We start from the raw sequence: 22,801 nt of genomic DNA on the forward strand, positions 1-22,801 counted from the left end.
GTGTGTGTTGAGTGGATGAAGAGATGATGGGAATGACAAGTGGATAAGAAGGGGTTTATATATGTATTTCATGGTGAGATGGGGATAAACAAGCCCTCGTAGATCACAGGGAGGGCAGTGAGATCAGATGTCGGTGTTTCGGCGATATAAGGGACGAATCACGTGACTAAGTGGGTTATCACTGTTATCGGGATTATCTTTGATTGATGCTGGCTCAGCTCATAAACAAATCACATCGATCACCATCACCTCAGTGACACTTCTCTAGCCCGTATGACCCTTACTTGGACTTGAGAGGTCAACCTTGCATGACGAGACATCATATCTGCGTCATAGGCAGTAGGAGATTGGATATCTCAAATGCACGACTGAGCCTTATTCAGCCGATGAACCATCAAACGTCAAGGAAAGATCACGCGACCGTACGAAACTAATGTTCTTGTAACGCGTGTTAGATCTGCATCAAGCCCTACAATTGCGTCTTGTACCGTAGATAACTGCAACATTCCAATAGTGGCCTGCTTGTTGTGATAAATGCCATGTAGATCGATAGCTGCCTAAGAGTACATTTGATTTGCCTGAGGGGATCAACCGCCTAAGACGTTGGGGTGATGAGCACGACAGTGGAGGAATGATCAAAGCGTTAACTTCCGTCGAGTGTATGAACTGTGAATCTTATCTTTGGACCTGTCGTTTTCGTTTGTTGTCATCTTATACAAGTAAGATGTAATCACCATCAATGTCCAATCCACGTCCACCACTCCGCTCACAGAGTCAGCCGTCGGACAACAAATTACAAAAAAGAACATCCATCGCATCTCCATCTGCATCAACCACCTCAACTTCCATACCCCCTCATCTAGTTAGAAGTCGTTCGACAGTCCACTTACCACTCTATCGTCGAGTGTTATTCCCTCACGATGATCCGACATCTGAGATTCCACAGATCATCAGAGGTAAAGGTGATGAAGTGGAGTTGATAAATGAGAGGTCGGTGTACTCTGCGTCTAGTTCATTCACATCAATCTAGCTGACCTCGTCTATCCTATTTCATCATAGACTAAACCATCTCCTGGCCATAGCATTAAGAGGCTATGTCCTTCAGTGGTACACCCGATTCTCCACAGACCGTTCATTCCCGCCTTCCATCCATCAACAAATCATCTATCCAATCTTACATCCCATCTTATCTGACCTATATACCGACCGAGGAAAAGATAGATTATGTGAATTACTCTTGGTGGATCTGCCTGTAATACTCAATTTACATATCAAGACCTATTATCAAGCTAAATCTGCTCAGAAGTATCTTCCTACTCACGCTGGATTAGATGATAAGGGGGAGCATGAAATAGTAGAGGGGTACCATAATCGTCTACCTCTCTTATCCATATCTAAACGAGAAGATACTCAGGAATATGGTATATCATCCATATACTTATCAGCATTATCTACTTCACTTATCAACCTATACGTTACACCCGAAGGAAAACAAATACCAGATGTAGAGAGATTGATGATCAGGGAGATACTTGCAAAATCAATATTGGGTAGTATAGTTAAGAGGTTATGTGAAGGTTGGTTCTGGTACCAGATTGTATTGAAATTACTTTGTGAACCGACAAATAACAATGATACGGCCAATAAACACCCTGATTTAGAAGAATGTAAAGAAAAAGAAGGTAGATCAGTTGATCAAACCATTCTGCATTTCTTCAATACATTCATCAATATCTGTATCAAGCTATGGAACCTATCCATAAACATCATCGCTCTACACTCGGCTGCACCTAAAGAAAAAGGAACATACCAAAGATGTTATGAACCGACTTTACTACTATTACGTGAGATAGTAGGTGTAGATGGTCATGAAGGGATGGAAAGGAAGAGATGGTCGAAGAGATTGGTTTGGGGTGGGGCCGAATTGGTAGTAGGGTTGTTTGGAGGGATTTTGGATAGGTGGGTTGAAATATCAGATTACTCGCCATCACCGATTCTCAGCCAAGATACTAATGAGAATGATAATTTCATAAATTAGACTCCTCCCACACCTAATGAAAACATACATCCTCAATCCTCGCACCTCTCTCAGACTAATTGACATAATTGAAAAGCTCCTCTTTCCCGATGGCTATCCCGGTCCATCACCTATCGATCCCACTTCTCAGGAAGCACTGGATCTTCGTCTAAGGGCAGAACGAAGGATCGACCAGCTCTTACCGTCTTACATTCAGAGGATCTTCTTCGATACGTCTAGAGGGACTAAGGTGATCTTAGATCCGATTGAAGATAGGAGTTGTAATGCCCACCTGGTAGGCATGGTTCTGGATGGGCTGGTAGGGACGTCGATACCTGATTTGGTGATTCAAGAACAAGAGCAGCGAGTGGCCCAGGTAGATCTGGATCAGCTCGACGAATCGGACTGAAAGCTGTGCAATTGGTTGACTTGCATTGTGCTGCTTGGTCATTTGTATTTGCATAGGTGTAGGTATAAGTTGTATTGCTCTAAATATATGTACATACTGTCCTTCATGTTGAACATCCGCACATGGCATTGTAACGCATGTCGTCTTGAATACACCTAAGACATCTTTACAACAACATCCTCTCTCGAGCTTCACCCATTGAATTTAACACCAGTCACTCATAATAATAATCTGTCTATCGATCTATCCATCCTCTAGAAATCCTTCCATTCATCATCTTCCCAACCATCTTTCTTCTTTTGACCTTGACCCGTGGATTTGCCTTGAGCACTCGTTGCCGCAGAAGAAGAAGAAGTCGGATGATCATTCCAACTATCAAAGAAATCATCACCCGCTCCCTCACCTCCATGAGGCGTTATAAATCCATCTTCAGCATCACCAGATCTCTCCAGTTGTCCATATCCCCTCTGACCTGGTGTCCTACCTCCTAAACCTAATTTACCCAATTGTTCATTGAGGTCTACACCACCTTTCTGTCGTGCCACATCATTCAATTGATCCCATCCTTCACCTGCTCTAGCAGTAGCCCAATGGGAAGCTTGAGTTGCCTGAGCGGAAGCTTGGGATAAATACTTTTTCCATTCTTCTGAATTTTCACCAGAGGTATATTCAGATGCTTTTGCCATAGATGGTTTGACTACACTCTGATATATCTCCTGAGCAGCTGAAGAGACGGCACTACTGAACAATCCCCGCCCTTTTGACAATGCTCCTAACGGGTTCCGTCGCAGTTCGTCAAATGTAGGTGCCGAATGACTCGATAAGGCATACGAAGGATGTTGAGCTGAAGCATCAGGAGCAGGAGATGAACCGAAACCCTGGTATCGACCACCTTGTGAAGGAGGTAGATGATCGGGTCGAGAGGCATTGTTATTTCCCATTCGCTCGAAATAAGCTTCGTTCTCTGCTTTTTGAGTTGATCCGAGTGTTGGATTGGGGTTGAGACTGGATGAACCTATACCACCGCCACCGCCAGCACGGGATTTACGAGTAGCTTGAGCAGAGGATGGACGAGAAGGTGCGGCGGATGCGGGTGGAGGAGAGGAAGGAGACCATGGTTGAGGTGGATCGGCACAGGCTGCTGCGAGCTGGTGAAGAACAAGAATGTGAGTTTTTGATCACTTTCCGAGGATATGATGTCTGGAAGAGTATTCGAGTAAGAAGCTTGACTCACCTTTTCACGATATTGACTGGCAGCCCACGAATTGTATTTCTCCTGCATACCCAATCCTTTGGTATATCCACCTTCGGGTCCGTAATTCTCAATGAAAGATTTGAAAGCTTCGTTCCCTCCGAGCTAAACCCACTCAGCATATCAGCTCTGACTGATTGTTGGATAAATGAAAACATCACCGCATCTGAATGAATACTCAACTCACCTTCATCTTCTTTAATTGATCATCAGACCATTTATCCATCGTTATACTCCTAACGAAAGAAATGTGTACACCGAAACCTATCATAATACGATGAGATGATGAGCTCCCTCCTTCTTTCGCCGATATACATAACATAGCTCACCTCTATGGATACCCGAGCATTCCAAGCAGATGAATGTACCATAGCTGACACTGGCCCATTGAGGCGAAGGGGCATTACAGTCAACACATACTGCGAGGGAGTCGAGGATCAGCTAAGGTTAGATCCTTGGGTCGGTTGCTGGCTGAGCACGATGAAGATGAGCTGAGGGAAGGGTGAGTACACTCACATTTATTATTGCCCGTGTTCATCAGAGCTAAGAGCTCCTTCTTTTGATAGTTCTCTGCCATGATGGATGGGGATATGAAAGTGGAGTAAGCTGGGAAGGAGGTCGACAGTAAAGGCGACACTATCAGGTGAAAGATGGTGGTGACTGGATGGATTGCCTGCAAGTGAACCGACTACTGACTGGAGTGAACTCTAACGTATAAACCAGTACTGATCGACGTGACTGACGAGCATCCCAGACCGCTGGAATAGGAAATCCACGAGTACTGATAACAAGATAACGGGGCATGACGTGGCTATATATACTCGTATCCGTATGGGACTGTTACTGTAATTCCCCGAGGTACGAGGGGAGGATGAGATCTGTGGAGATGGCCGAGATGGATTGTTAGCGTGGGATAGCATCATGGCATCATCATAGATAATCTTAAGTTTGGATTGGGTTAGTACTCGTGGTGAATTGCGACTACGGCTAGTCCGATCACCCCGATTCGAGCCGGGCATCGCTTCACCAATGCCAAGGAAGCGATGGATTTCCAACGATCAAATCAACCTTTATCAGCTCATCTGTTCTTATCTCATCATCCCATGCTAAGACTGCAGTCATAGTCTTCGAGAGTCAAATATCAATTCAGCTCCCCTGATCAGACCAAATCCCATTTAAGTAAGTTAATTAACCATCTTCTCACCCACATTCCTTCTACTCTAGCCCCCATATCCCAGACTCCATCGACGGCATGCCGAAAGAGGACCCATCCCATCCACCACCTCTCAAACGAGGTGATGCATGCCTATACTGCAGAAAGAGGCGGATCAGATGTTCAGCCGATAAACCAACATGTCAACATTGCTTGAAGTCAGGTAGAGAATGCGTTTACGATTCGGGAAAACCAGTCAGTAGGGTTAAACAGCTGGAAGAAAAAGTCGCACAGTTGGAAAACCTTTTGAAATCCAGTACGGGCCAGGGAAATAGTGCAGACAATGGCAGAAGGGAGAGTAACACTAGCACTGCATCGACCTCTCAACCCCCTCCTTTACAACATCATTCGTCAAGTAGCTCATCTCAATCTCAGGATGTACCTATGGACCTATCTGGAATGGGAACAGGAGAACCATCATCATCCACTTCATATGAGTATTCAGGAAACAACGAGAATTTCGATATCAACTTGTTCGATGCTATACTAGGTAGTGGTACTAGTCAAAATACCGGTTCTTCAAGTCATAACAGCTTTGCAAGTTTCGGTGGTGCTTTCTTCAGTGGAAGTGCAAGTACCGGTGCGACACCGAATTTCTTTGGACTTGTCAACTCGTCTTCCACTACCGGACAGAATGTCGAAAGCCTATTCGACTTCAACATGTTAGATCCGAACTATATGAGCTTATTGAGTTCTTTTGGGGATACTTCCACTGGTCCTTCCACTGCTGCTCAGCCCTTTGTGAATTCAGATTCCCAGTCACATTTCCAATCATCCAATATCGATACGAACCCATCAGTTCCTATTCCTCATCCTGATCCTCCATCCGGTACTTTTCCTCATCCTCATCTCAGTGGACCCCCTCAACCACCTACTACCAGTGCTAGTCAGCCTATTTCAGCTTCTCTTGGATTTTACGACCCAAATAGTACCAGTTGTCCCATGCACCTCAACTCAGACGACTCAAAGGTGCCAACGTCATACGATCTGCCGCAGTCTCAAACCCAGACAAATCCATCAGTGCACAATTCAGACGGTACATCCCCGGCTATGAACCAATATGTCAACTCATGTAACCCCGAGGATCTCACTCAGACACTGCTAAACACCCTTAACCGAAATAACACACTTACCGAATCCGAGAGCAGAATGGCCGAGCTACTTAGATCGTCTCAGATGAAACATCCCCAGTCATCAGATCCAGAATCATTCTTGAAAGATGTGGAAATATCTCTGGAGCGTACTGTAGGTGCCGATAGACATACATCGATCACAATAGGTAAAGATGATTCGATCAAACAACAAGCTCCGAACTCACAACAGTGGGTGACGGGTATAACGGATTCTTCAACTCTCGATGATCCGGCTGGTCCAGGCACAAGCCCTACTGCTACTGCTGTCAGTGACGGCGGTGGATTGAGAAGCTCGGTGCCGTTTTATGATCCTAAGGAGGATTTTGCGGAAGACGATGGATCTAACACGTTGGTCGGTGGTTGGTTCGATGCTCATGATTTACCGAAAGTTGCGAGGGATCATTTGTAAGTTGGTCTTTAATCGTAGTTGTCATATAAAACTACATCAGGTCGTGCTGACAATCATATTTTGGCAGATTGGACCTGTTCTTCTCGGGAATGAGGTTGTTTGGACAAGAATTTCACGTACCGAGATTCATGGCTAGGTGAGTTCCCATCATTCTTCACCTGTCATACCAAAATCATTTCATCCCACCTGAGGAAGTGCCAAACGATCTTTGCTGTCAACTATCTAAGCTGACATGTAACTGAAAATATAGTCTTACGCTTCCTGCCCACAAACGACCTCATCCATGTTTACTCTACTCCATGTACACCCTCGCGTCCCGGATATCCGATTCCTCACCTATCAGACAATTAGAACCTCATTTCTACAAGATTGCTTCCAGTCAGCTGGAAACTTCCATCGGTATGGCCGACAGGTTATTGGATGCTACGAGGGCTTCTACGTTGTTGGCCATCTACAAGTACAGTAAAGCTAGGTACCACGAAGGGTGGATGATGACTGGACAGGCAGCAAGGTGAGCTCAGTCAGATTGCATCATGTATCTTCCCGGTACCGCGAATCTTCAAACATATATTGAGGATCGTTGCTGATATGACAAACAACTATTTGTATAGGCTCGCTGTATCTTGTGGTCTACATCAAATTCCCTCATCAGTCTTTAAGGCCTCCAACTTACCTCAGCTCAATGCTGACCTCGTGGGAATGATGAGACATCGATCATACGTCTTACCTCCACCTAAGGATGCTACAGAGCTGGGAGAGAGGATATGGTGTTTGTGAGTGAAAAGATCTAGCTAATCTACCTTTCAGGGGACCCAACAGGCCAGTCAAGTTGACCTGATAATTTAACGATCCAGCTGGTCAATATATATCACGGATCGATGTGGAAGTATTTCTACACAATGGCCCCCGGCCATCTCGGATGAAGTGGTCACTACACCCTTCCCTAGGCCTTTGCACGAGTATGAGCTGGTGAGTGTATTGATCAACGACGATATCTGACAACCGATGTGCTATCATTGACATTGGTTGACATATGCTATTGATGTCACAGGGCCTAGTAACTGAACAAGACGATCATCAATCCATTCAATCGCTATACAGACCCTCACCTCATCATAACCCTCTGCCGCATTATGCAGAGACCACCCTGATCTCCATCAGACTACGTGCTATCTGTATATTAGAAAGAGCTTCGAAACTGATGTATCAACCTCCTGAAGAAGGTTGGGAAAGATCTTTACCATTGTCTAACCCAACTTCAACCTCTAATTCTAACTCGAATTCAAACTCGCCATCAAGTAATATATATGATTACATTTATTCGCAAATCAGTACTGCAGCAGGTTTCATGCCTTCTTATCAAACTACTGGTAACGGCACGCATCGTACTAGTAATAGCCACAGTAGGAGTAGAGAAGGATGGACAAGGACAGCTCGGATTAGGACTCCAAAAGCGTATGAGGAAGTGAAACAGGCTTTACTAAAGATCGAATCTGATTTACCACCTGAATGGAGAGTTGAATGGTGGAAATGGGATGGTAAAGTACAAGAATGGCATTTCACCAAAGCTAGAAAAGATCTTATAACGCTTGTAAGTGCCATTTTCCTTCCATCGTATTGGGCGACGAGAGAGACTGATTGGTTTACGTTTCTGATTTGTATATTTAGCACTTCGTTTTAGGCTGTGCATGGATGTTCCTCTATGATGTCTTCTCTTTCAACGCTGAGAACACCGATGCGATCAACGTTGCGAAGAGATTGACTGTGACTGTTAGATTTGTTTCCAAGGAGGTTATGACTAGCGATTTGGATGTGTTTATCGCTATGACGTGGGTTTGCCCCCCCCCCCACCCTTGTCCTTCCAATTCTTCCGATATTCATGAATGGTTAATCAACGCTGATTATCTTTGATGTACGCGTATAGATGGTCGTTTATTTCCAAGATCTTGATTAGGGAGATGAAGAGGTTACAATCTCTTGGTGATGTTGCAGGTAAGTCCATACAACTCAACACTTTCATATGCTACACGGATCCAAAAATCGTAAGCTGACTTGTCCTTGTCTGTGCCTAGGTGCAAACTCCCTTGAACCTGATGTTCAAATACTGGTCACCGCCCTTGAAGAATTCGGACAACGTTATACAATCGGTACGATGCAGGCCATGCGCACGGAAAGATATAGTAAAACGACAAAGGAAGAAACTTCTTTTTTGTATAAGGCAGATAAACGGAATCAACGTCAAGAGGATGGCGACGACGATAGTGATGGTGAAGAAAAGGATGTTGATGAAGAGAGGATTTCATTCGTTGACGTGAGAGATTCGATGAGTGGTGCAGAAGATTGGAGGACAACAACTTTAGTTTCGAGATTGGGTGGAGAGTGAAATAGATGAATCATATCAAGTCGGATGGGGTCGGATCATAGAAGGTTACTTGAAATTCTGTGATCACTCGTCATAGTATATGTACTTAGTGCATCTTTGTAATTCCAGCTGTACCGTATGAACATACACGAACATGCTCATGTTTATATATCGTTTCGTATTTATACAAAATTATTTGAAATACTGTACAACAACATATGATAACGATATTCCACCAAGTCGTTAGACTCTCCTACATCTACATCCACATCCCGTTGGACAAACACTCCATCCTCCTATTGGTATGTCCTGCTCGATTTCACCATGTTCGGTCGTACTTAACGTACCTGTGTAAGTACGAGCCAAACTTGCATTTCCATCTGATATGTGATCATTAGGCGGATGTAGAGGTAAGAGCGGTGCTTGGTCTATGCATCATCAGCGATATATTGGATTAGTCCAGTAATTCATATTGTTATGGTCAAGCTTGGTGGATCACTCACTATGATATACCCTCATACAATTCCCATGTCCACCATGTCCACATTTCTTACAACCTAGATACAACCCTTTAATGACCTTCCGACTGGACACAATACCAAAAATACAAAATCAGTCTTTTACTCTTTATCCACTGAAACTGAGAAACATGAGGAAAGCTATTTGTGTGAATGAGAGGATTTTCACTTGTACTTACCAGATCGAACAGACTTTAGCACCCAATTTACATTTCTTACACCACCAGAATTTCTTCCCTTCTACACCTATATCATCCAATTCACCAGTCGATTTCCCACAGCGTCCACAGTGTAATTTATGAGTTATACCTTCGTTTATCGCTACTATCTGTAATGAGGGGATGTGGGAGTATAGACGGATATACGAAGCTGGTATAGGTAGTCGATGACGTTCGAGCATATCTACGTTTGCATATGAGGAGCGAACAAAACAAAGGGAAATTAGCAATTGTATATGATAAACCTGTGAGCACTTTAGCTGAGCTTGATTGGGGTTCAACTCACCAACATAAGAATGCACGAGTCTTTCGACCTGTTTCGAAGGGAAATCACCAATTTTGGAGCCTACAATCGCGATGCACGAAGCAAGTTGCATTTCTCCCTATGCACGTAATCATCATAATCAGCAAATCCGTCATTGAGACCGACAATAGATAAGACCCAGCTACACGTTGACTCCACTCACATCATCGATACAACCTTCCCACCACTCATGCAGCGCATCGACTCTTCTTTTCCTATACATCAACCAATCATTCTTCTCAAATCTATCTATTTCACCTTTGATCGCAGTTGCAGTAGGTACTTTAGTCATACCCACTCCTGCTCCCTGTATTCGTACCGGTTGTTGTTGTTGAGCAGAGTTCCTCCTACTCAGCGAACCTTCTGGCGTGCCCGCACCACCTTTCCTCAACGATGAAAAAGGTAATGGACTACTTCTCAAAGATTTTCCTACAATGATACCATCCAGATTATTACTGGTATTATTGTTGGTGTTGGGTGTAGGACTCGTTCGTGAGATAGTAGCAGTCGTGGTCGATCCTGAGAAATTGAATTCACCTTGTATACCATATGGATCAGGATAATCTGACATTGCCATTATCCGACTAGAAGTCATTTTCGATAGACTACTTTTCTTGCTTGTCGAAGTACTCATCGTACTACTCTCTTTCTCTTTCTCGGTTGGTGGAGGTGATCCAGAAGATGATCTTGAAGTTGCAGCTGTCCCTCCTTTAGTCATTTTCATAGCTGACAAAGGATTTGACACTGACACGGATCTACTATTCGACAAGATAACAGTCGCATTAGATTCCCTTCTACCTGTACTTCCGCCACTCAACGCATCACTCAATCTACGTGTGATGAATTCAGGCGGAGCGAAAGCGAGGAATCGCGATTTCGGATGATGAGATTCTTCTTCCGAATCGGAGTCGGAGTATGAATCTTTGGTTGATGAGGATGATTCAGAAGGTTCAGACAGGTCTTCTTCATCTTCGTCCAAGAACGACGCTCCCAAGCGTGTAAGAGGTACTGCAGTAGGCGATGGATACGGGACATTGTGGTTTGGCGAGCCATGTGTAGGAGAAAATGTAGGTGGAGTTGATAATCGAGCAGTACCATCTATCGTTCCACTAAACACATCTTCCTTGAATCCGACTTCACCCTGTGATATCGGTGAGGGATCAAATTCTTCGATTAAGGTTTCCAGGAATGCCCATAATCTGGCATTATCCTCTCGACCACATGATAATGCCACATTGCCATTCCACTGACAGAGATTCTCAGGTGTATCCCCTTCCAGTTTATACCAATTTGCGAGATACGCAAACTCGACTTCGTCCGTATCTGGCAAAGGGAGGAAACCAAGTGTTTGAAGGGGTTCATAAGCTAGATCAGATATTGATGGTGTTGGTCGACCAAGTTTGTCCCAATGATTCACATATTCGGATTTGCTAAATTCAGCATAGAAATTCAACATTAGCTAATGCAAAATCCATCTTTCTCGATTCCAGAACTGTGAAAGCACTCACACGTCATCGAATGGGATTTCTCCCAGTTTGAACCGGTCAACAGCATACACCATCTCACCTCTCGGACTCCACCCCACCAGCTGTCTAGGCACTTGATCCAGAGGAAGCGGTAGACTTCCCACACCCGATGGACCTCTGAGTTCCATCTGAGCGAAACCGCCATTCTGAAAACATGCCACCAGATTGTCATCGCCATTCGCCCATGCGATATCGACAGCTCCCCCATCTTGCGTTGGAATGGCGTATTTGGCAATATAATGACGCCTGACATGCCATATTTCCAGATGTGCATCTTCGTCTAACCCTGCGTGACTGGCGCTATCACCGTCGGAGGAAAGGGTGACAGAGCTCGGATTGGGAGATAAGGTAGGATCGGCCGAAGTGACAGGTTGGATAAGGGGAACGACGACAAGCTCAGTGGGATGATCAGGACGCCAGGCAACTCGTCGTACTGGATAAGCGGTATGAAGTGAATGTACTGGTCCAGGAGGTTTATCCCATTGTTGACCCATGTCCCATATCTGTTAAAAGAGATACATCAGCTTGAATCCCAAACTCTGACGCAACCAGATTACCCTCACCTGAACTATCTTGTCCGCTCCTGCACTAGCCAGCCAACCCCCACCTCTATGTCCATCACTATTCTCTTCATCTCCTTCCTTCCATTTCAAATCCAGCACGCTCTTACTTCCATGAGCCCCGAAAGCTTTTCCAGTACTTCTTGAAGGTGATCTGAAGTCATATCTCCGTATCGACCCATCATCTAGTCCCGCAACGAATTGGTACGCATCTGTCGGACAAAACGTCAGGGAGGTTATAGCTGATGAATGTTTGAGAGCTTTCCGATTCGAAGGATCTCTTTCTCGTAAATCCTGAGAAGAATGGAAAATCATCAGCTTTCGGCGACGTGCTTGTCGGATCTAGAGGAAGCTTACCCAGAAGCGGACACCACCTTCCGTACCTCCCGTTAAAGCTAGATGACCGTGACTCGCAGAAGGACATAGTCTGACACAGTTCATAGGTCTGAAAGTACCGCTTGAGATGTCCTTGTCTACGATTGACAATTCAGTGAGCAGGAGAGATAATTGAAGGTCTACATCATCAGCTCACCTAATTTCCCTTTTTCTACGTCGAATAGCAGGAGATTTCCGCTTGGTGTAGCAGTAGCGATCTTTGTGTCGAAGGCTATCGGATTATCCAGAATCAATTGAGTAACGTTCCATCAAAAGAACGGTTCTACTCACCTCCCACACCCCAATCCACATCGTTAACACCTTTGCCAACAGGCCAATTAGGTTTCCATAGATTCACTACTTCCGATATTGTTACTCCGCCGTTTCCTTTTGCCAGCGTGTGCCGATCTTTCGTCTCGTCAGATGCGAATATAGGTGTTGTTGAACCTGACGATGGATCGTGTATCTTCATGACTCGTAGATCTGATGATACAGACTCGTCAGTATTGACATTTTATGTTGAGGACATAGACATACATTGACCACCACCTATCGCATAAGTCCCATCTGGACCTTGAGCCATGGCATTCAACCTAGTAGTCTTCGTAGCGCTATTCATGCCCCATCCCCTCTTCCCATTCAACGAAGCTGTACTCATGAGATTCACTCTGACACCTCTATCCCGGTCTCTGCTCCTACTTTGACTCCGGACTCTAGGAGTCGGCGCCTGACTACCACTCAATCTACCTGACTCATCATCCGTCAAATGCCTTAGTAATCCAGGTCTACCCGGCCGACCAATCCCAGCAGTCAACAAGCCCAGATTGTTCGTGAAGTTCCCTCTTGCATTGGGTGAAGATGATATGGGATGATAGATGGTTCGCGGATCATCGTATATGAGATTCTGGACGATATGCCTTCGTTCGGAATGAGAGGGTCGGTGAGGATGAGAAGGAATGTTGAAAGATGGGTCTAAAGGGGAAGAAACCCGAGGAGAGTCTCCGGTCCGATCTCGAAGATGCATGGAGGATCCATCGGAACCCGAGCTAGGGATGGCTCTGAACGAACGGCAGATAGATTAGCAGGGATGACAAGCTATGTCGAAAGAGAGGAAGAGAGATACTCACGAAGAGAAAGCGTTGGTAAGTCGGTTCATGATCAATGGAGTTTTACTGATCCATCTTGCCCGCTCTCCGGTAGGTATAGGTCTGAGCCTTCAGCTTGCTGGATGAGACACGGCGTCGATATGGGTTGACAAGCTGCTACTGGGGAGGATCTTTTCATCTTTCAATGTCCATCTCATCGTCTTACTCGCTATTCTCGGTTCAGGAACCGTCAACAACGACCATGATATGCCAGCAGTAATGAGTGATAAGGGTGGGGCTCCGAAACCAACCGGTTGGGATAAATTAGCAGAAAACAGCCAGTAAAGATATTCAGAGAACTCACTCCCCACTGTTCGAATTGATTTAATCCCGTTCATCTCCTTCTGTCCCTTCGAGGTATTTGGCTGACCTTTGCAGTGGACTGTGAATGGTCAATCGCAGCTGAGAACAACATCAACAGCTGAAGATTACTATACGATCATACACCCGTTATACCAAGATCAGATAGAGAAAAGATGTCAGGATCAGGATTCCATGGGTTCAGACAGTCAGTTTACCCTTCAATCTCTTCCGTGAATGAGACACACCTAACTGATTTTGTGTTTATGTGAAATAGAGATATGCCCCCACCGGGAGGGTACGAGGCTATCAAGTATAAACGAAATTTACCTGTCAGAGGTGTAGGAGGTGCAGTAGTGTTCAGCACGGTGGCTGCTATCTGTGCTTTTGGATTCTGGAGAGTTGGAAAGGGAAACGTAGAGAAGAGGTGAGTGACAATATTCTGTTTCATAAGAACTCTTTGTTGGAATGGCAATTATCGGAAAGCCCTTACGAGCTCTGCATTCTCTCCTCAACCACTGCGACTCTTACTAATATCTGATTCTTCATCCTCGCAGAGAACTCAAGCGTGAACAGGCATGGTCGCGAATCAACCTCGTCCCATTACTATTGGCTGAACAAGACAGAGATGCCTATAGAAGACAACAAGCTGCTTTGGCTAGGGAGAAGGAGATCATGAAGGATTACCCAGGATGGGAGGTGAGTGATTCCCTTTCTAGCAGAAGCACCTGCGGCAGCCGAGAACAAGTTGCCTTTCAAATGGTCGAATGGAAACGGGAGGATATGTTCGAGGAACTGGGCAGGATTCTGTACAGTCAGGTCAATGGTGCTGTAATTGCTTTTGAGAGGAACCCAAGCAATATTTGGAAAGAGGCATTTGCTGACATCAGTGGTGATCCGACAGGCCGGAAAGAGTACATATAACTCTTCGAGATATACACCAAACACCATTGTCGTTCTCTAGATTTTCTGTCAACACAGGAGGACTGCAGATGATAGATAGGGAATGCTAAAACCAGCCAAAAAAAGAAACATGTATCATCATAGCATATCATGCTGACTCGGCATAACAGGGTATAAGATATTTCTTGTTCATTGTTGCCTGTCAAACGATGGGAAGGAAGATCTTCCGTATTGTACAATTATTTTGTGCTGCTGACACAGTCGATGCCTTCTCACTGATGACATGGGTGACCATCCACATAACGCAGTCCTCTCAGCCTACTTATCAAGATGTCACGAAGTAATGAAACGCTAAACCAGCTAATCTGCACAACCTCAAACGCCAGTCAATAATTTACCGTTGAACGTCCATGGGTGATCCTTTGATGATCGTACATAAAGGATACAACGATCAACAGCGTTACCGCCTCGTTTCAACACTCTGATATTTCCCACTTGAAGATACTACTTGGCGTTCCAAGTACCTTGCAGAAACCGACTCCCACTCGAAAGAGAGCGAAAGATAAATTATATCAAAATAACATATACCCCTACTCTTGTACTGCAGTGCAGAAAATACCGTACCATCGAATATACAGAATGATAGATACCCTGACCTTCTTCCCATCATTCCTTCAACCCTCCAAATCCCTCTCGACAGTCCAAGTCCCCTCCCTAGCAGAATTACGGAGACAAGCCGAACAACTAGCCTCATCCATACCCCCTATTCCAGACTACTCCTGTCCACCGGGGAAAATGAAAAATGAGATAAATCTACCTCAACAGAGTAAATCGAGAGGATTGCCTATCCCATTCCTAACCGAGGATGAATCATGGTACTCTTACACTTTCTCTTACACTCACAACCGACCACCAAACTCGTACGATGCTCCTCCACCCAGATACTCGGCCAGACAGGGAGGCGTAAGAGAGGAGGATAAGGAATATATAGATGACATTGATATTGGACATGGGTATGATCATATTCACCGTCTGGGAAAGAACGCTTCTACACCTAGCAGTAGTAACAAATTGTGGAAAACTTGGAATGGAGGATTTAGACCTATACATATACAAAGTACTCTACCTAGCGAAAGTGAGAATACTTTGCGGCCGAAGAGAGAGTACGGAATGAAGGGTAGTGAGAGTTATGCAGAGAGCGTTCGTAGTGCGTTATCTATCTCATAAATTCCAATCTCTCTCGAACGCCAATGGTTTGTCGGGATGACTGATACATTTGTTGAACAGGTTTGACTCAACCTTCGATATGCAATATGCGCGAGAATGGAATACAGCGTGATACTGATAAGTCGATGACATGGATCGAGTGGTCAGTAGAACACTTTTGAAAAGAGGTATATTAACTGATCGTTCTTGTTGTGTATCATATAGGATAACGTGTAGAACTTGCTCGTGACAGTGAATATAAATAGCGTGGAATCAAGTGGAGAAAGGACAATTCTGGCAATACAATCTTAAGGTGTTAGATTGTCCATCAGACTTTTTGGTTCTTTGTACTCTTCGTGGTAATGCTACTTTGTAAGCCCAATGTTAAGACTAATGCATAGATAAACGATCTATATGCTATACCATCTTCAATGCACCTCCTGATCATGTAATGATCCGCAATCATATCAGCGATCGGTGTCCTAACTTATACACAAATCCTCTCCACCTCATACACCTATCATGCCATGCTATTATCGGTAGAACTGCACATGTTGAGAATATCAGCGATCGATACCATATTGGAACAGACTCAGTCAATGGAGAGAAAGACTTACGTGATCAGCTTGGAGGTTAGCAGCGATTTCAGCTTCAGCCTTATCACCATTTGATAATAGTTTCTCTTTGTTGTATAAGAGTTCTTCTCGAGTTTCCGTCGAGTATTCAGCGTTTTGGGCTAAGATCACAAGACGATATTATCAATATGTGTTCGATGTGAGAAAAAATCTGTTCATCGTATACGTGTATGATGTTTGATTAAACATTCGAAGCACTCACTCTCAACAATAGCATCTACAGGACAAGCTTCTTGACAGAATCCACAGTAGATACATTTCGTCATATCAAGATCTGTTCAGCATCACCATGATCAGCTAACCATCCTCGCAAAAGCAACTATTATGCAAGTGATAGAAGGTCTGTGAGTCAGTCACTCACCGTATCGGGTAGTTCGCCTCGAACCATCTTCTCGAGCTTCAGATTCGATGGTAATAGCCTGAGCGGGACAGATGGCTTCACAGAGCTTACAAGCTATTATACAAAATCGAGATTAGCCATTGCGCATCCTTGAAGATTGTTGAACCGACCTATGTGAAGAAATTTCAAAAGGGTAAAATGACTCACCGATACATCTCTCTTCACCATTTGGATATCTTCTCAAAGCGTGTTCACCTCTGAATCTGGGTGACAAAGGCCCTTTCTCAAACGGGTACATGATGGTATATGGTGGTCTGAAGAATTGTTCCAACACGATCCACATACCTATTTGCGTATTATACATGATATATCAGCCAAATCTTCTTTTTGATTATCTACGGTTGACGATGTTGAATGATGAAATGGAAGATTGTGCTTACCCCTTACGATCTCTGTGAAGAAGAACAATTGACTCGCTTTATCCAGCGCACTTGGCCCTTTGGAATAATCAGGCCATTGATCCGCTACGCCCGTACCAGCCGATTGATCATTACCATGTCGTGATCCCTCGGAAGCTGCATCGGCAGTGGTAGATTCACGGGGGTTGGGAGTTTTTATAGGTCCAGGTGTGATATGTTTAGGTCCTGTATTTCGGGGGGCAAATGGATTTCGTCCGGCTGGTGTCGCTAGCAGTACCCTAGATGAAGAGTGGATGGATCGAGCGATGGGAAGAGGAGTGGGGATGGAAGAGGAGAGGATGGGTCGGAGGAGGGGTAAGACGGATCGAGGCATCTTGAGGGGGAAGCTGGTGCAAGTAATCTAGATCGAGGGGGGATGAGCGCCGTTTCTTCTTTTAATTCGAGTCCGAGCGCATGAGCCACGTATGAGTGGATGATTACAAGTGGATTACTACAGTATACAGCTAAGATGGGTATAGATGATGGGATCGGATCGACAAACTAAATCATATACGCATCTACAACTAATGATAGATGACCAAAACGTCGAGCGGCAACATCCAGCATCCAACAACCAACAACCAACGATAATCACCGCGATATACACAACTCAACGGAGTTTGACCAATGTGGCACTTTTCATCCATCCAATCGTTTTCATCCTGGATCAAATAGTTGAACACGTGGCACAAGAGGTACGAGTGACGTAAAGAGCCAGTGGGGGGGCAAAGTGAGGACGAGAGCATGGCAGGCCGTAAGAAGGATAGTGGGACTGCTATACACAGAACAAGTGACGAAGGGAAATACACCAGATGAAAGGTAATCCAATGACAAGATGATAACAAGCAGGCTAGGCTAGGAGCGGATACTGACCAAGTCAAGGAAGAAGTCGATACCTGCTGTACAAAGAGAACGATGATCATGATGAAAACACAAGAGGACTGTGCGTCTCCGCTGTCCGTTCTCAGTGAACATGTACCGTAAGCACGTACCGCTTTCTACAAGTGTGTAAACAATTAAACACGCCAACGTCAGCACTGCTTGTATATGAGAAAATGAATATTGACTTATTGTATCTGATTTATTGATTCTCCTCTACAGTTGACACTCATTTGCAGTACAGGTTGAAAGTAAAGGTCAAACGCACAATGTCCAACCAGCAACCCAATCAAGGTAATCAAGGTCAGCTGAGTGATCATATTGACATCCCAGAGGCAGACGCTTTGCTGAGACGGTTATCACGTTCACAGGACAAGCTATCAATGATCTCTCTTCTGCTGAGGCAGTACAACTCTGTCTTAACACGATCCAACTTATGCATCAAGATATCATCAAGAAGACGAATATTTTGCGATCCGCGGAAGCTGCTGTAAGTTCCAAGTTCCAAGTTCAAGCCATCAAATATCCTATACTCATACAACAGATTCTGTTCTTGTTCTTCTCGATTTATATGGACATAGCGAATGGTAGGAATTATGCACGATCTTCAAATTCCTATTCCTGTCGATCCAAGGAACGGTAAAGATTATCCCGATAATATGCCAGAGGTGTGCTACATCTCTGTCTTCTACTATCTGACTGTACAGGGGGATATGCTGACGGTGACGTGACTTGAGATAGGAATATCAAAGACTTGAATCTATCGCCAACATCCGATCTCTGCCAGATGAACATCTCAACGCCTGGCTGGGTTTCTACGATAAAGAACATGCGGCAGAGATGAGCAGAGGTCAGAAGGAAGGAACACTGTTCATTGCTCTTGGTGAATCCGGTCAAAATATGTTGGTCCCCGTAGGAGGAAATATCCGAGATATCAATTAGTGAGGGAAGCTAGGTGACCGCTGATACCGAAGATCGAAAATAGCTGGAATAGAATGAAAAAGAATTGATGAAGTGAGAATAAGTTGGAATTGGGAATCATATCTTGTATATAAAAACATTATAGCTAAGTCATCTGCACATCGGAATTGTACAATAACCACAAATGATGATAAATTACATGCGCATGTATGCAGTACTACATATACACTTCTTCTTCAATCTGCCCTTGCAATTCATTTTACCTAGCAAACGGTCCTTCGCATCATAATCTCGCTTTACTCTCTTCTCCTGCCGCCTCACAAACCTTCCTCATATCCCTCAAAGCCTGTACGATATTATGTTTGAATCTCTGAGTGGAAGTCTTGTCGCAGGAGAATTTCGATTCGATACCAAACTTTACCAAGTATGGACCAGCGAGATCTACCAATCCCATGGTCACGTATCAGCTCGATTCACTTTGACCGTTTGACAGGTAAATACCCTGCCAAGAGGTGCTTCAAACTCACAATTGATTCCATATCCATCAGGCCAAGCAGCTCCGAACCCAGTACCCATGAACTTTCCACCCGCACTCAATCCCGATGTAGATAACTTCCATTCCTGAGATTTGGCGTATATTTCATCATCGAACAATGCATGACTCTCACCAGCCCGTAAATGGACTTTCAGTCCCATCAGATGTCGATCATATCCGTTTCCCTGTGATGACTGACGAGTAAGGAAATTGTGGGCTTTGCATGCTTCGGTCAATAACGAATATCGTTTGGAGTCCTATCAGAATAGCATCAATACACGGTTGTTAGTTGGAATTGTGGTTCATGTGCGATTGACAGTGATCGAGATCGGTAACTCACATCAGCCTTTTCATCGAGCATACTCTTGACGAAACTCCTACTTTCACTACTCAGACTCCTGATCACATCGGTCCTACCATGTAACATCATCCGAGTCGATGCCGTCTCATAAGTAGCAGTGGCATATCCTTGATCTCTGTACCATGCTAATTGAAGGGCTTGTTGAATATACGCATCAGGTGATTGTTTAGCTATTTATACCATACCACAGCTCAAAACCATCAGTATATTCCATATGTAAACCATATTTCTTGAAATGCTTGAACAACTCACCAACAGCCTTTATCCATTCCGCCCCATACTCATTCCACCATAATTGACTCGCATCGGAATCATCGATCAGTTTCTGATTCCTCTCTTTACATCCTTGAATCTCTTTTGCAATTTCCTCGTCAACCACCCAATCCAGCTTCTTCCATCCCTCGGAAGTGCTCGAGCTGGTTCCCTCATGGAATTGAGATTGATCTACGGGAGATGCAAGGACGTATTCTCCCACGATAGATGGGATGAGCGCGTCCACCGGGGAATGTTCACCCATTATTCCCGCTCTGCCATTGGTTTCCATCATGACTGATACAGCTTTATCGAACCATCTGTTCCGTGCTCCATCTATTCCAGAAGCTGTGTTGCGTACTTGAGCATCGACAGAGGGTAGTCGAAGGGGATCTTCAGATGGGATGGAAGGTAGAGTGTATGGGTCGAGAGATAGGACGATAAGGGAAGAAGAGATGGAATTGAGGGTTGATCGGTTGTTTGGTGAGAGGAGGAGCAGATGTTCTCGATTCTGGAATTGAATCAATCGTTGATCGATTAATGAGCTCAGTCTTCTATACGACACTGATATATCGGCTCACCTTCGTCCAGTTATCTCTCTCGTCAGCGGTCAATACGCCGATTTGATCCGCTCTTTCTCCACCATCCTTACGCTGCTTAGCATCATCAACGGCAGCCTTGAACCTCTGTTGAATCTCCGAAGGAGACAGTGGTTCTGGTACACCTTCGATTGAAGGAGGTGAGAAGATATCGATAGAATAGATATAATCGTCGACCATCAGTGTAAGATGAGTAGCTTTATTATCGACTACTGAGAAGGCATCACTGTTCGGTAAAGGTATTCGGGAAAGGTTGAACATTCTGAGATTTGCTTCAATTTTCAGCTACAGCCCGGAGTGCGCAGATGGGCTCTCAAAGAGCAGACTCACCGAGAATACTGATGCATATCAAAAGGTCCAGCTTTCGAAGAGTCCGGCAAGATCTCTTCTCTGTCGGAAGATTGGTATGATCAGTACACGATCATGCATTGTAGAGAAGGAAGCATGCATAGCTTACTTGAGCAACTTCGTCCTGAACTCAGCAAACCTCCTAGCTAACCAAGCAGCTTTCCTGATCTGCCAATCACTTATCCATTCTCTCTTAACCACTTTCTCCCATTCCACTGGTCCGTCGAATTTCCCCTTCTTACTATCTATCCAACCTTGTCCACCTCGCTGACTTCCCGCAGAAGCAGCTTGTTTCGGATTCGAATTGGGTTCTGGAGCTTCTACCTTGGATGATGAGCCGGATGCGACAGGTGGAATGGGGTCAGAAGGATCAGGAGCAAAGAGTAACCACCAGTTTGAATTGACTAGTAATGGTGCTCGCCAGGTGTGATAAGCCAGTCCGAGCCAGAGAGTATCGTTGAGCCAATTATTCGGTGAGACGTGGTCGAGATCTGCAATTCAATTCTGTGAGCTATCAGACTCTTTTGAATCACATCAGCAGCTCACTTTTCAATCTTTCTTGTAGGGTTCTACCTATTCCACCGGGGGCTGCGAAATCTTTAGCAAACAATTTCCGTTTTTCAATTTCGTTTGATAAGGCCGAGGCGTCATACTACGATGCAAATGACATGATGAGCTAAACATCAGTGAGCTGTTCGATGTTGCTCACGGTCTGCTCCAATATCGGTCCGAGACTCTTCAAATACCCTTCTAAGCTCTTTTCTAGATCTGGTACAGGTAATCTAGGTAATTTCGATTGATTGGAGAATGTCTTGGGTTGATCGCGTCGATGCGCTGAGAGGGCAAACATCCTTTGCTGCCTTGCTACCGATGCGGGAGAGAAATTGTAAACAGGTGAGGAGATACGTGGTAATGTCTGGGGTCGTACGAGGCGAGTCGAGTTATTTACAAAGATTGAAGTAGGAGTAGGAGAGGTGTACATGGCCGTATATCACAGAGAGGTAAGCTTTGTTACAAGGTTGAACAGGATATATAGACAAGATCGAAGGGGGACATATGTGCAGATAGGTATCAAGGTATATACAGTGATGAAGATGGGTGATATGTTAGTGAAGAGTGAATGAATTGGTCAGATGAAGAAGAGAGGGAGAGACATATCATCACAAACATCCTTGGCCATTTCAGTTTGCACTTCCGGTTCAATCTGATAACCGGGCAGATAGGTGCCTGCCACGTGCGCCTAAAAAGCATGAGCTGTGGGGTCTCCGCCCGGATGATACGAGTAGCGTTTCAATCCAGGAGTAGCAGTGATAACGTTCCGAAGTCGTGAGCTGTGTGTGTTTTTAGGTTGAGTGAGGTTGACTCATCCACTGCTCCAGTGTGGGTCCGTGCATGGAAAGGGATGGATGGATGGATTGCTCCACTTCCCTATTCCTTCTTCCTTTTGAGCATCCCGCTAGGTGGAAACACTGCACTTGTTGTATACCGAAATATGGTGAATACTTTCACTTTCAATTTCCCAATAGAGAACAGATCATTCTCTCGTAATCCCTTATCAGCTATCAATTGTCCGCCGAGCCTTCAACTCCTGATCAATCAACAATCAACAACCGACTGTGGACC

At 44.7% G+C, this 22,801-nt stretch overlaps 9 protein-coding genes across 9 annotated transcripts; 5 read left to right on the forward strand and 4 right to left on the reverse strand.

The window, feature by feature from the left end:
* Positions 1-739: 739 nt before the first annotated feature.
* Positions 740-2,426, forward strand: I203_102833 (uncharacterized protein; the record flags this gene model as incomplete). Its single annotated transcript, XM_019147111.1, has 3 exons — positions 740-990; positions 1,060-1,959; positions 2,039-2,426. 3 exons carry the CDS (start codon positions 740-742, stop codon positions 2,424-2,426), a joined length of 1,539 nt encoding a protein of 512 aa, XP_019003661.1.
* Positions 2,427-2,680: 254 nt separating this feature from the next.
* Positions 2,681-4,255, reverse strand: I203_102834 (uncharacterized protein; the record flags this gene model as incomplete). The annotated part of the gene is made up of 5 exons (XM_019147112.1): positions 2,681-3,574; positions 3,661-3,783; positions 3,866-3,942; positions 4,008-4,097; positions 4,195-4,255. The coding sequence occupies 5 exons, from the start codon at positions 4,253-4,255 to the stop codon at positions 2,681-2,683; spliced, it is 1,245 nt and encodes a 414-aa protein (XP_019003662.1).
* Positions 4,256-4,930: 675 nt separating this feature from the next.
* I203_102835 (uncharacterized protein) lies at positions 4,931-8,816 on the forward strand (the record flags this gene model as incomplete). Its single annotated transcript, XM_019147113.1, has 9 exons — positions 4,931-6,429; positions 6,501-6,569; positions 6,684-6,944; positions 7,045-7,206; positions 7,288-7,402; positions 7,485-8,024; positions 8,102-8,262; positions 8,358-8,425; positions 8,506-8,816. 9 exons carry the CDS (start codon positions 4,931-4,933, stop codon positions 8,814-8,816), a joined length of 3,186 nt encoding a protein of 1,061 aa, XP_019003663.1.
* Positions 8,817-9,038: 222 nt separating this feature from the next.
* On the reverse strand, positions 9,039-13,452 carry I203_102836 (uncharacterized protein; the record flags this gene model as incomplete). The annotated part of the gene is made up of 12 exons (XM_019147114.1): positions 9,039-9,223; positions 9,299-9,381; positions 9,493-9,715; positions 9,818-9,914; positions 9,999-11,265; positions 11,344-11,864; positions 11,925-12,215; positions 12,279-12,394; positions 12,454-12,528; positions 12,588-12,779; positions 12,834-13,354; positions 13,424-13,452. 12 exons carry the CDS (start codon positions 13,450-13,452, stop codon positions 9,039-9,041), a joined length of 3,600 nt encoding a protein of 1,199 aa, XP_019003664.1.
* Positions 13,453-13,917: 465 nt separating this feature from the next.
* Positions 13,918-14,705, forward strand: I203_102837 (uncharacterized protein; the record flags this gene model as incomplete). Its single annotated transcript, XM_019147115.1, has 4 exons — positions 13,918-13,949; positions 14,019-14,168; positions 14,299-14,440; positions 14,646-14,705. 4 exons carry the CDS (start codon positions 13,918-13,920, stop codon positions 14,703-14,705), a joined length of 384 nt encoding a protein of 127 aa, XP_019003665.1.
* Positions 14,706-15,283: 578 nt separating this feature from the next.
* On the forward strand, positions 15,284-15,871 carry I203_102838 (uncharacterized protein; the record flags this gene model as incomplete). Its single annotated transcript, XM_019147116.1, has 1 exon — positions 15,284-15,871. One exon carries the CDS (start codon positions 15,284-15,286, stop codon positions 15,869-15,871), a length of 588 nt encoding a protein of 195 aa, XP_019003666.1.
* A 512-nt stretch (positions 15,872-16,383) lies between these two features.
* On the reverse strand, positions 16,384-17,617 carry I203_102839 (NADH-ubiquinone oxidoreductase 23 kDa subunit, mitochondrial; the record flags this gene model as incomplete). Its single annotated transcript, XM_019147117.2, has 6 exons — positions 16,384-16,395; positions 16,468-16,586; positions 16,688-16,759; positions 16,847-16,939; positions 17,033-17,170; positions 17,266-17,617. The coding sequence occupies 6 exons, from the start codon at positions 17,615-17,617 to the stop codon at positions 16,384-16,386; spliced, it is 786 nt and encodes a 261-aa protein (XP_019003667.2).
* An 814-nt stretch (positions 17,618-18,431) lies between these two features.
* I203_102840 (uncharacterized protein) lies at positions 18,432-19,104 on the forward strand (the record flags this gene model as incomplete). Its single annotated transcript, XM_019147118.1, has 4 exons — positions 18,432-18,465; positions 18,534-18,652; positions 18,744-18,830; positions 18,904-19,104. The coding sequence occupies 4 exons, from the start codon at positions 18,432-18,434 to the stop codon at positions 19,102-19,104; spliced, it is 441 nt and encodes a 146-aa protein (XP_019003668.1).
* A 262-nt stretch (positions 19,105-19,366) lies between these two features.
* On the reverse strand, positions 19,367-22,160 carry I203_102841 (uncharacterized protein; the record flags this gene model as incomplete). Its single annotated transcript, XM_065517196.1, has 9 exons — positions 19,367-19,524; positions 19,611-19,875; positions 19,959-20,149; positions 20,232-20,742; positions 20,813-21,092; positions 21,161-21,220; positions 21,288-21,669; positions 21,725-21,830; positions 21,888-22,160. The coding sequence occupies 9 exons, from the start codon at positions 22,158-22,160 to the stop codon at positions 19,367-19,369; spliced, it is 2,226 nt and encodes a 741-aa protein (XP_065374014.1).
* Positions 22,161-22,801: the final 641 nt, after the last annotated feature.

Source organism: Kwoniella mangroviensis (genome assembly GCF_000507465.2).
Source record: "Kwoniella mangroviensis CBS 8507 chromosome 1 map unlocalized Ctg01, whole genome shotgun sequence".
In the NCBI taxonomy this organism is placed as follows: domain Eukaryota; kingdom Fungi; phylum Basidiomycota; class Tremellomycetes; order Tremellales; family Cryptococcaceae; genus Kwoniella; species Kwoniella mangrovensis.